Genomic DNA, 12,247 nt, shown 5'->3' on the forward strand with positions numbered 1-12,247 from the left:
CCCTTTCTACTTGGCCAACTTGCAAAACGAACCAATACTCGGGCTTTATCTGTCTCTGGTCCGCCAAACGTGCTGCTCGGATGCATGCAGGAGTTGCACGTACTCACTCGTACGGAGCATCCATACTCTCGTATGTACAGAGTTGCAAGGATCAGAAGTAGGTCCACACTCGTACCAGTATGCCCCTACCATTTCTCGCGTGCTGTCTCACTCTGTGTTCAAGATCCTGTCTCGGCTCGTCAGCACCGCATGGGATGATCTGGGAACTGATGAGAGCAGCCATAGCGCTATAATAGTCCGCGCTACAAGTGCCAAACAGCATTATTATCTACTCAAGGACCAACACCAACGGCCCGTCCCTCATCCCGTCATCCCATCCCGTCACATGTCGACCTCGCACGCGTCGGATAAGGGCGTCACACTCCCTCGACTCTCATGCGTCCTGCCCCGTCCCCATATGGCATACGGCCACGAGCACAGCCCAGATAAGCGAGACGCATAATACGAGCGAGGCCGATCGAGAGAGAGAGAGAGAGAGTCGAGAAAGAGAAGAAAAAGATTGTGTGCGCCACTTGGACCCGGTCCATTTCCCCGGAGAGATAGAGTGGCGCAGGTGGCGCATAAATTGGGACTGAGCTGTGGCTGAGCACCTGTATACTCTCCCAAGTTCTTCGTAAAGCCGCGTTGAAACCAGCTCCAACGTCATCGCTACACCCTCAAACCACGCACGACAACGACGAGCCCGACCGATCCTCGGCGCTGACCCCCTCCCTGACACCGCAATATACTCTGTATGGATTCACGCCAAGGCCACGGGGCTCGTCGGTGTGCCCTCCCTTCTCGCGTCTGAGCAGCAAGGCGAGGAATGGGGTCCAGGTCGCCCACCAGGTTCCTCAACAGCGTGACCCGGCCCGTTGCTGTGCTCGACTTCAAGGAGTCCCTGGACGCGATATGCCGTCCCCAATTCCCGGCCGCCAGCTGGGCCCAGCGCCGGGTGCCCGTCCTGGCCATCAGCGGCGGCGTCGACTCCATGGCCCTGGCCTTTCTCTTCTCCGAGCTCCAAAAGACCTTTCCCGGTCTGCAGCTGGGCAGCTACCCCACGCACCCCGCCTGCGCCGTCACCGTCGACCACAGCCTCCGACCCGAGAGCGCGGACGAGGCAAGAGAGGTGGCGCGCACCGTGCGGGGGATGGGCAGCATCAAGTCCATGGTGCGTGCCATCCGGTGGAGGGATCTTCGGAGGCGAGGGATCGACCCGGCCACTCTGCCCAACATCGAGAGCCTGTCGCGCCGTCTGCGCTACCGGTGGCTGGGCCTGACGTGCCGGGCGCTCAAGAGCCCGTTCCTATTCACCGCGCACCACGAGGACGACCAGTACGAGACGCTGCTGATGCGCCTGCTCGCAGGTCACGGCTACCGCGGTCTCCAGGGCATCCGCTCCGCAAACGACATGCCCGAGACGGACGGTATCTACGGCGTCCATAAGAGCGGCCTGCTGGTCGACCAGAAGAGTCCGCAGCCGCTGGTCAACTTCCGTCCCACGGTGCGCGAGACCAAGAAGCTCCGCCACATCTTCACGGACGACAAGGACGCCGGCGGCGGCGACGTCATGCTCGACTGGGACTCCCTGGACGGCATCCACTTCCACCCGCAGACCCCCCCCGCCAACGAGCCGCTGCTGCCCTACCTCACGCCCCTGAGCACCGAGGATGGTGGCGTCCAAGTCTACCGGCCGCTCCTGGGCTTCGGCAAGGACCGCCTGCGCGCCACCTGCGAGGCCAACGGCATCCCATGGTTCGAGGACAGCACCAATCAGGACGAGACCATGACGCGCAGGAACGCCGTCCGCCACCTGGTCGGGAACTACACCCTGCCCCGGGCCCTGCAGAAGCCCGCCGTCCTCGCCATGTGCCATCGGTCCCAGAGGCGTCGGCGTCTCGAGGAAGCCGAGGCCCGGCGTCTGCTGGTGCGTGCCGCCGTGGCCAGGGACTTTGACTCGTGCGCCGGCACCCTCATCATCGACCCCCCGACACTCGGCGCCCGAGACATCGGCAGCGGCAGACCCAGGCGGCTGCACGACGATGCGCGGAGGGAAGCACGCAGGCCGCACCAGCGGCTCATCGCCGCCCTGGCAACCCGCCACCTCATGAGCTTCGTCACCCCCGAGAAGAGTCTACCGGCCCCATCGACGGTAGGCACCGTGGTAGACCGTCTATTTCCGGACCTAGCCCCCGAACCGCCAACAGGCGCCCCGGCCGCCTTCTCCTTCTCAGGCGTGCTCTTCGACCCCATCGTCAGACCAGGCACGCCGACGAAATGGCTCCTATCCCGCGCACCCTACAGGTCCAGCCTCCCAGCGCCGGACTTCTCCGTCGACTGGCGGGACTGCAGCACCCCGCCGCCCACGGACGAGGAATCGACGTCGGGCCTCCTGGACACGTGGGCCGAGAAGTCCCACGGCTGGCGCCGCCTGGTCCACCCCAAGATGTGGGACGGCCGGTACTGGATCTCCCTCGCCAGCTGCGTATCCGAGCGCTTCCATGTGCGCCCCTACCGGGCCGACCGCGCGCGCGAGTTCCGCGCCTCCCTGCCGCCCAAGACGCGCGCCCGCCTGGAGGACCTGCTGAAGCACTACGCCCCCGGCAAGGTGCGCACCACGCTGCCGGCGCTGTACAGGGCCGACACCGGGTCGGGCGACGAGAGGGAGAGGGTGAGGGATGAGCACCTCGAGATGCTGGCCCTGCCGTCGCTGGGCATACGGCTCGACGGACTGGACCGATGGGTCAAGTACGAGATCAGCTACAAGAAGGTCGATGCTACGCTGCTGGGCGGTGGCAGGGGCACGTCTTCGCGTGGTCCGCTTGTCGGATACCGGGGGACTGTGGGACTGTCCAGGCGGAGGAGGTTGCAGAGGATGCGGCATCCTTGAACTCTTCATCTTCTCTCCTTCTTCTGAATTTGTCTCATCATCATCCTTTTTTCTTTCAGATGATGTGATGTGGAAGATGAAGAGAGACGGACTTGGAATATGGCAGATGTAAAAACAAGAAGGAATAAGCCAGAATATGAAAGATGCAAAGAAAACAAGGAATACTAACAAGATGGAAAACGAAAAACCAAGGAGAGACCAAGAATATAGAGGATATGTGAGAGGAGAAAAAAAGTATATCCAAAAACAGTATATCAAGGAAATGTCGATAGCCTGGGACAACAGGGTCAAGTATTCCAGCCAGCATTAGATAGATGGACATCACCCTTCATCTGCCTGTTGCGTTGTCCCATTTTTGGTGCCCAAAAGAAATATCTGATACCACTCAACAAAGCACACCCACCACAAGTCGTATATAATATATATATATATATATATATATATATATATATATGTCTTTATACTATGTTTTCTTTATTCCGTTATATGCGTAAATGATCCTAAATTCAATAGTCTGACATGGTGGTCCCCTCGACAACTTACAAGCACGTATAGACTCAATGACGGCGACGATGGAACTGGTATTCAGCCACCCTCCTCCCATCACCCACCCCCCGACGGCGACTCTCGATCACCAACACGCCGGCCTCGGAGCGGGCCCCTCGACGGTGCCTTTCCGGGGGCAGCGTGAAGGTGATGCCCCTCGGCAGAGGCACCTCGTTGTACGACCTGGCGGCGTCGAGGACGTCCCTGCCGACCATGTGATGCCGGACGGCGTGCTCGACGAAGTGGAAGTCGGGCCTGATGACGAGCTCTCTTTGCCCGGGATCGAGCAGGTGAGTGGCCAGGTGACGCAGACGCCGGACGAAGTGAGCGGCGGGATGGTCCCCGTCGGCGCGGTCGCGGGGGAACTGCTCCCAGCAGAACCAGCAGACGCCGTTGTCCGGATACGTGCCGCCCATGTGCGACAGGACGTGGTCTATCCACTCCTCCTGCTCGTGGGCACGGAAGCGGGCGTCGCAGGCGCCTATGCTGACGAGGTCGCACAGTAGCGGAGCGGGTGCCTCGACAGAGGAGGCTGACGCCGACCCGACTGCCCGGAATATCGAATGCATAACAGCCCTTGTCAGCCTTTTTCCGGGAAAGGGAGGGGGCAGAGGGAAAGGGTATGTGTATGTTACCGTCGGGGACGGATTGCCCGTTTGCACTGGTTGCGTCATCGGCGTGGCTGTCTGTGGTGACGGTCGCGCTATCATCTTCTTGACCATGGGCAGGGCCCGCGCGGCGACAAGCTTCGAGGTATGCTCTGCTACGGCGCCTCGAGCCTTCAACCTCTGTGAGGAACTTGTATATGTCGGCCTCTTCCATGACGCTGCAGAATGTTGTAGGGTGGCGAGGTTGGGCAAGAGGCCGGAAAAGAAAATATGTATATGCCTGATGAAGGTGAATGGAGGAGATGGGAGATGGATGGCGGGAAGCACGGAAGCGTCCATGGTTTGCAAGAGAAAAGAAAAGGTAAGAGAGGGAAGAGAAGAAGGAAAGGAAAGAAAAAAGGTAAACCAGATGTCGTCTACTTTTATAAGGCTGGACAGCCAACAGAAAAACAATGAACAGTGAACAGCAGTGAATCTTATCAGTGATTCCCCCCCTCTTTTCCTCAGCCTTCTGAGATATTACCTTAACGATGGGAGGAAGAGGGACGTTCAAGAAGATGGTATATTCTGTCATGCATGGCCAGCTGATATACCAGAGAGGGGAAAAAAAAGGTCAACCAGTCATCGCACTCTCCATATGTTGTATAACACATATATTCCAAGGGGGAAACCTCCGAGAAGTAGAGATACTTGAGAGAAATGACACCCTATACGACCAACAGAGTGAGAGAGGGAGAGGGAAAGACACGACGCCTACGCTGCATTCGGACCCAAAGGAAGAGATGGAGAGAGGCAGATACGTCGGGACATGGATGGATCGATCCATCCACGGTAGGGAGAGTGGAGAGTGGAGGGTGGAGGGTGGAAGGGGGAGGAGAGTGCTCGTCTCTACGCTGTATAATATGTATGTATATGATACATGTGGAATGAGAGACGAACCGTACTGCGTCATGAAGGGTCCTGAGGAGGAGGGGGGTGGGGGGAGATGATTATTCTCACGCAACCGCACGAGTGAGAGGCAGGGATGAGTGGAGAGAATAGGGTGTAAAGAGTTGGCAGGGGAGGAAGGAGAATCAATCATCGGATTTACATAACACTCTAGCCTTGCAAATCACATTGCGAAAGTGTAGATGCCCACCAGTCTCGTCGCCATACTTGATGATGCCCGGGAACGCCACGCAGCGAACCTCTCTCCCGACCAGGGCATCGTCGGCCTCGTCCTCCTCACCCCCGCCGCCAATGTCCTCCATCGTGTCCGTGTCGAAGGGGATGCGCTGGTGAGGGAGCACAGGCGGGAAGTACACGCGCAGCACGGCCTTCTGCACCGCCAGTAGACGGGCCAGGTCGATGGCAGTGCTGACCAGCGCGCGTAGGCTAGAGTCGCGCGGAGTCTCTGGGCTCGTCGTGGTGGTCGCGGTCGTGATACTGCTGCTGCTGCTGCTGTTGGCAGTGGTGATGGAGTCCATGATGCGGTTTATGCGCGACGCGACCTTCTCTGCAAAAGCCGCCGTCTCGTCTGACAGACGCTGTGGTGCCTCGCGGCGGATCAGGGCCAAGGTTGACGACCGCCACTGGTTGACGGGTTCTTGGTCGCCAGCTTTTTTATGATGGAGGTTTTCCATAACCCGTAGGTTAGCATACATGCACGTCGTCGAGCTGTCAAGAGAAGACGGTGGAAATAAAGATGGAAAGAAAGTGAGGGGAAGGAAAAGGGTGCAGAGTGACCGAGGCCACGTACCAAAGGATAGTAGCAGCTTCTCCATGTCGTTGAACTGAGCCGTCTGGTCATCCGACAGTCCGACGTAGTACGCGTTGAACACCATGTCCACCAGTATCCTCGACGCCACCGACTGCAGCAGGTGCACCTTTGACGGCGCCTGGCCGCCGGCCCCCCGCTCCTGTAGGAACAGTGTGGGTGCCAGGTCGAGCAGCTCGGCGTCGTCGACGTCGTTCCCCGCCGTCTTGGTGGACAGCCTCGCCCTGCGGAAGTTGGTGATGACCCAGTTCTGCAGCCCGTTGGCCAGCCTGGCCATGCCGCGCACCACGTCCTCGTCCGTGGCCTGCCCGTGCGTCCTGGTGCTCGTGCTGACGAACTCCTTGAGCCCGCGCACCTGGGACCGGAGGCGCCGCGCCTCGTCGTCGCGCTCCTGCAGCTGCCGCCGCAGCACGTCCCACCCGCGCCGCAGCTCGTCCCGCTCGGCCGCGCGTGTCTCGACCTCCGACCGGAGTAGCCGTACCTCCGTGTCCGCCCGGAGGAACTGCTGGTGGAGCGCGCTGTGCTTAGCCTGCCAGAACGCCGCCGTCTCGCTCTCGCTCTGGCTCAGCCTGTCGAGCCGCTGGTTGAAATCGCGCTCCATGGCTGCCATCTCCCGCTTCAGCTCGGCTATCTTGTCCATGTCGCCCTGCTGCTGCTGCTGCTGCTGCTTGTCATCGTTGGACGAGGAGGAGGGGGACGATGACGGTTTCTGCCTAGGGGTGGGTCGCGTTCGGCTGCCGCCGCCACGGGATCGGTCCCTCTGCTGCTGCTTCTGGGAATCCCTGGATCGCGTGTGGTTGCTGCTGGTGCCGAGGGCGTCCTCCCTTTCGGCCGGGAGGGTTACGCCGCCGTCGGGAGGGCCAGACTGATCTTCGGGGGTGGCGCTGCTGACGGCGGCGCGGGGCGGCAGGGTGGGAAGCCTGCCTGCTGCTTCCCCCTCTTTATTCTGCTGATCCCGATCCTTGTTGGCCCTGATGCTGTCTCGCCTTTTGCTGCTGGTAGCCGTGCTGGCGTTGCTTTGTTTGGTGGTGGTGGTGGTGGTGTGGGGTTGCGATGATGACGTTCGTCCGCCGCCGCCGCCGCCGCCGCCGCCGCCGCCCCGCCGCTTCTCGGATGGATTCATCGGGGGCGCGATATTTTGTTGTTCCGGATGGGGCATTTGTGGTTGGACGCAGTCTCTTGTCTATGTCGTTGGCAGCGGATACCTGCAGGCATGTTTGCAGCATTTAGAGCATGCCATGCGACGCGCGTGGTGGAGACCTCTCTTTCTCTCTCTCTGTAAACTCTGGTGCGTGGCCCCCTGTCTTGGTCGTGCTCGAGTTTCTGTCAACCGCTGATCGCAGTGTCTGGTGATGTTGAGCTACTCGAGCTGATGTACCGGCATGTCTTTTCTGATAACAGCGAGTTGTGTGAGGGGGCGGAGGAAAGATGACGATTGAGGGGCCGGCGATGGGGCTGCTGCCTGGGAGGTGGTGACGGCGGCGTTGTAGTATCAGAGCTTGTGGAGCTTCAGTATCTTCTCTTTCTCATCACGCGTTCACTATTATTACATGATGTGGTAGTAATAGCAGTAATAGCAGTGATAGTAGTAATAGTAGTAGCAGTTCTTAGTAATACATGCATGTACGGGAAGAATGCCATGACAAGAATGCTCATACAAGCTCATACAATACACCTTCCCTCCCTTCTTTCCCCTTTCCTCTCATTCTCTCTGCTGTGCATCACCTTTTCCCGTCCGCCCAGGCAGCATACATGTATGCGATACCATGAATGATTGATGTACACGCAACGCATACAAATGTGCATAGTATTACTCGTATATGTAGCATAGCAAGACTTAGTCGAAATGAATCTCACCTTCCACCTCGTAGGCCTGATCCCCATCGCTCCCCTCAACCTTTATGGCTCCCATCCGACATATGGCCACGGTTCGCACAGACAGCTCCTCGGCCCACACATAGTCTTTGTACCGGGCAATCAGGTCGCGTGCGTCAAGCTCCAGACGCTGCCTCGATTGTCGCCGCCGCTGCCCGTCATCCTGCTGCTGCTGCTGCTGCTTCTTGACATAGATGGTGTTCACCACCGTAGCATGCAGCAAGAGCGGCCTCCTGTCGTCTGCCATGACCCCGGCATCCAGGAAGCTCTGGCGTAGCAGCTCGCAGAACCGCCGCAGAACGCCTCCCCGATCCACGGGCGGCACGTACAGCACCGTTGTGGCTGATGCTCTGCGCATGGCTTCGAGACCGCGCATCGTCAGCGACAAGGGTGGCCGTTCCTCCCCCTCCTTGTCCCCTCCCTCTTGCTGTGCCGAAGCCTTGTCGAGGATATCTCGTAGACGCATACTCTGTAAGACGGTGATGGCGCGAGATATAGCTCCCGGTTCACGCAGGCTCATGACGCCGAGCGTCAGGTGGAGAGTCCCCGGTGGACGCACCGCCTGCTCAGGGATGACGGTGCTTCTCTTGCTGCTGGCGCCGACGCCGCTGACGTCGGCCTTGAACGATGACAAGCTCCGGCTCAGCTGGGGACCGGATAGTGGTATGCATAGGAAATGTGTGGGCGGTGGTGGTTTTGGTGGCATGATGGTTGTTATAGGTTGAGTTCGAGTGCTGCCGCTTCCATGTGGCGAGAACTTCGTCGTGTGGTGGCTGCAGGGTAAGATGAGTCGGCCAGGCTGGCCTATCAAAGGAACGCTTATACGTTGAAGACGAACAGACGAGCAAGATTCATACTATTTCGGGGATCACGTATAAGCATTTATATAAGCATATAGTACCCGTGTGGAGGATGTTTCCAATTGCGCCTTATCGGAGCCTCGACTTCTCCGTGGTGCCATCCTGATTATTCCTACAAGAGATAGATAGCTGTCGCTCATTGCGTACATACTGGCAAAGCTCATGGCGTTCTACCCGGGGCGAGCACATGTGAGCAGAGCCGAGGCTTTCGCGTGGCACTGATGTTCAATCTGATCATGTGTATCTTGTCGAGGAGAGCGAGAAGCGAAGCAGGTACCGTGACCACCAAGGTTACGGCATCCGCCTTGAGGAGTAGCTTGCGATTCTCCTCGGGGGTTACAAGGCGGCGGAGAACCATGTCCTCCGTCCTGTTCTAGGGAAGATGAACTGGAAGGCTCAACTTCCGCCATGCCGTCCTTCTTTGCCGGCATGTTAGGAATCCCCAGGAAACACTTTCCATTCCGGGTCTGAATTTGAGAAGATGAGGGGAAATGGTACCCGGCCGAGAGAAGAATGTTGTGGAGGAGAATGCAGTGTTTTGACCTCTCGTCAGATCATTGGCGGTAGACATCGCCACATCGACGGTGTCCCGAGCTTTTGATAACAGAGAGCTGGCTCCTTACACTGTAGGGTTCATGCTGGGAAGCTGTAGAATCAGCCAGCCAATTTTCTAGCACGCAACAGCATCCGCTCGTTCCGTTATGCAATATCCCGGCTCGAAACAGCATGCAAGGCGTCGAGGCATGGCGGTGCTTCGGTGTCGACCGAGCGGGATCCGCTCCAATGGTCCATGCCCTCGGCATCCAGCCATATTGCTTATCGACACCAGAAAGCCCCAGAGTAACGGTACTGTGAACCGAAGAAGCAGGACAGCGGCTGAATTCCATGGGTTCCCTATCCATACATGGATTCTAAGGACTTCTGGATAAGGATGTTCTCGTTTCGGTGGATGCCTATCTTGCTTTGAGTCGATATCTCGAATCGTAGTTGATAGCCCTCGTAATGTCCGGCACGGTCTTTGGGGCTTATTTCTTTTTTACTTGTCGAGTTTGCCTTTCGCTCGGAATGAGAGTCTCCTCGGATGACTTGATTACCACTCGCTGCCCTTGCACGGTGTTCAAGTTCTCGGCTTGTGGTGAGTCCATCCTGAACCCGTCAGAGTACAGGGCAGCAGGTTAAGCACTCTCTGTTTGCATATGGAGGGAAGATGTGGTGCGGATAACCCCTAGGCGACGGAGGTCGGGAGTCAGGGGCGAAATTGGTCAACACTGCTTGTCAGTTTGACACGCCGCGAAGAGCTTTCCTGTTCCCCCTTCGAGGTCAAGAAATCGGGGCTTTCTGATATATCTGCGGCGATTGGCAAGGACACGAAGGGAATTGCTGCCGAGGTTCGAGTGGCATATGCCGATCAGATGAGGGAAGGTGTGGCAAGGGCGATCGAACAGATGCCGACGACGACTGGGGGATTGATAGAATGTTTGTCGGAGAGGAAAGGAGAGGTAACTTGATCTTCGAAACCGTAAGACCGTCTCGGCAAGTAGATGAGATGACGAGGCATACAGATATCACTGGCTGACTTTGTGGTTCGAAACTGAGGTTCCAGTTAGCACGCATGGCGGAAATTACTGGATCGAAGGTCCTTTGACGTAGCATCTGCGCACATGGCTGAAAACCCCGGACAAGTGTAGGTATATGTTTGGTCTGCGCCAAACAGTTCGAGTCGAATCACTAGATAGCTGACACGGACCCTGGCTCCGGCTGATTGTATTCGACGGCCAAGGAGGCCCATGTGGAGGAGGGGTGCAGCGAGTAAGGGGAAGCTGTTGCAGTGTTCAGCTTCTGCGAGCCCCTTCCGTGAACCGGGTCACAAATTACACCCTCTTCTGTGCCTGACTATGAATATCAACCCACATATTAGGTACACACCCCGGCGAGATCCGAAAACCGTACGAGCAGGACTGGAAAAGGAGCTTCCGTCGGTGAGGAAAGGAGGGGCTGCACCTTGTGCCTGGATATGCATGGTATGCGGCAACCGTCTAGTTTCTCCGAGCCGCACAGCATGGAAGCCGGTAAAGAAGACCAGTTCTGATCCAGGGTTGAAGCGATTTCATGACTTGGACCAGTCTTGTCTTTACGATCCAGCAGTGTACATAGGAAGTATAATACGTGTGAGAGAGGAAATGTGCACACACACACACATATATATATATATGTATATGTTAAATATATATTGGTCTCTCTATGCAAAAGAAAAGAAACGACTAGAAGCCTTAAAACGCCAGACGATGGAATCTACAAAGCTGAAGCAGAAAATGCCAAGGGAAAAACAAGGGAACGTTTGTTTGTTTGTGTGCGCGAAATCACTGTCGCAAAGCCCACTGCTCCTCGCCGTACCGGATCGCCATGGGCCAGCCGAGCATCATGCTGATTCCAACCGCGTAACTGTACATGGCGGGAAAGGTCAGCAAGCCGATCCAGCCTAGAAGACCGGAAGAGAGTGATAGAGAAGGAGAGAGGAGGAAACATACGTCGGAATCTGGACGCTGACCCTGCGAAGCTGCTTGCCCCAATCGGCCTGGTGCTGTGCAGAGTACTGGTAGGTGCGGGTAGCCGACGAAGCCAGACGACGCTGGATCGTGCGAGAGGCCAGAGTCACGGCGGGCCTCATATTGTCTTGTTTCGTTACTTTGACGAGGAAAGGAGGAGTTGCCTTTGGAGTAGCGAGGTAGTAGATACACCGAGGATGTAGGGTGATGATCGTGAGCGTGGAGGCAGAACCGGAAGATTGGTAGTTGAGAAAACTGTTTGACGGATAGATGTCTTTGTCCTCTGTTTCTCTCTTTCAGGAGGGGAGGGGACACGAACAATACTTATACGACTTCCTCTCTCCTTCTCCATCCCATGGGATAGCATCATCCATCAATTCCCAGACAGTCGGGAACCAGGCCCAGATCCCTCAATATCCCGAGCCAAAGTCAGGCCACTCGACTCCTCGCGGTCTCCATTCTTGGTCATGCGGAGCGCACATAAGAGAGGGAGAGGTAGAGGACAAGGGGGGGAGTGTATATTGCAATAATACGAGTAAGCTGCTTTAAACACTGTCATTGTGGCCTGATGGCCGTCTCCAACAGAACACCCACCGATGGAGCAGAAATGGTTTATCACGCCACTCTTCCCATCCGGGGTATACACCGTGCGTGTGCACAGGCCGGAGCCACCCGCTTATACTTTGAAGGGGGGGAAAACGTGACGAATCAACAGCTTCTCATTATTACGCATTTCTTATTTGGGTCAGATTTTCCCACTTGTCTCATTCCAAAACTCCGTACGCATCTTTCATGTGTTCCTATGTGTGTTTTACTAGTAGAATGTAGCTTCTAACTCGTTTTCACCATGTACAGCCACAGGTACCCTCCCGACACCCATTGTATCTCTTCCCCCCAAGACCCGCCGTCGGGAACGCACCCGGAGGAGGCCCGCATCTAGTTCCCGGGCCTTGCCTCTTTCGTCTCCAATATCGGTAGGAGTGGCATCCAAGACCTTTTTTCTCTCTCGCGATTCCTTCCGTTCCCCTAGTCCAGGTCCCACAACCCGCAAAGATCTTTCCTTCTCGGTCTATGACCATTGTCCCCCCCCCCCCCCCCCCCCCCCCCCCCCCCCCCCCCCCCCCCCC

The 12,247-nt window shown here is 57.2% G+C and overlaps 5 protein-coding genes across 5 annotated transcripts; 1 reads left to right on the forward strand and 4 right to left on the reverse strand.

Annotated features, from left to right (window-relative positions):
- Positions 1 to 865: 865 nt before the first annotated feature.
- Positions 866 to 2,929, forward strand: GMORB2_2054 (tRNA(Ile)-lysidine synthase TilS/MesJ; the record flags this gene model as incomplete). Its single annotated transcript, XM_035464034.1, has 1 exon — positions 866 to 2,929. The coding sequence occupies one exon, from the start codon at positions 866 to 868 to the stop codon at positions 2,927 to 2,929; it is 2,064 nt and encodes a 687-aa protein (XP_035320298.1).
- A 557-nt stretch (positions 2,930 to 3,486) lies between these two features.
- GMORB2_2055 (uncharacterized protein) lies at positions 3,487 to 5,035 on the reverse strand (the record flags this gene model as incomplete). The annotated part of the gene is made up of 3 exons (XM_035464035.1): positions 3,487 to 4,022; positions 4,111 to 4,301; positions 5,028 to 5,035. 3 exons carry the CDS (start codon positions 5,033 to 5,035, stop codon positions 3,487 to 3,489), a joined length of 735 nt encoding a protein of 244 aa, XP_035320299.1.
- A 121-nt stretch (positions 5,036 to 5,156) lies between these two features.
- Positions 5,157 to 6,962, reverse strand: GMORB2_2056 (uncharacterized protein; the record flags this gene model as incomplete). The annotated part of the gene is made up of 1 exon (XM_035464036.1): positions 5,157 to 6,962. The coding sequence occupies one exon, from the start codon at positions 6,960 to 6,962 to the stop codon at positions 5,157 to 5,159; it is 1,806 nt and encodes a 601-aa protein (XP_035320300.1).
- Positions 6,963 to 7,676: 714 nt separating this feature from the next.
- On the reverse strand, positions 7,677 to 8,420 carry GMORB2_2057 (activating signal cointegrator complex subunit 1; the record flags this gene model as incomplete). Its single annotated transcript, XM_035464037.1, has 1 exon — positions 7,677 to 8,420. The coding sequence occupies one exon, from the start codon at positions 8,418 to 8,420 to the stop codon at positions 7,677 to 7,679; it is 744 nt and encodes a 247-aa protein (XP_035320301.1).
- A 2,514-nt stretch (positions 8,421 to 10,934) lies between these two features.
- On the reverse strand, positions 10,935 to 11,242 carry GMORB2_2058 (uncharacterized protein; the record flags this gene model as incomplete). Its single annotated transcript, XM_035464038.1, has 2 exons — positions 10,935 to 11,016; positions 11,103 to 11,242. 2 exons carry the CDS (start codon positions 11,240 to 11,242, stop codon positions 10,935 to 10,937), a joined length of 222 nt encoding a protein of 73 aa, XP_035320302.1.
- Between the last annotated feature and the right edge of the window lie 1,005 nt (positions 11,243 to 12,247).

Source organism: Geosmithia morbida (assembly GCF_012550715.1).
Source record: "Geosmithia morbida isolate 1262 chromosome Unknown scaffold_11, whole genome shotgun sequence".
NCBI classification, from domain to species: Eukaryota; Fungi; Ascomycota; class Sordariomycetes; order Hypocreales; family Bionectriaceae; genus Geosmithia; species Geosmithia morbida.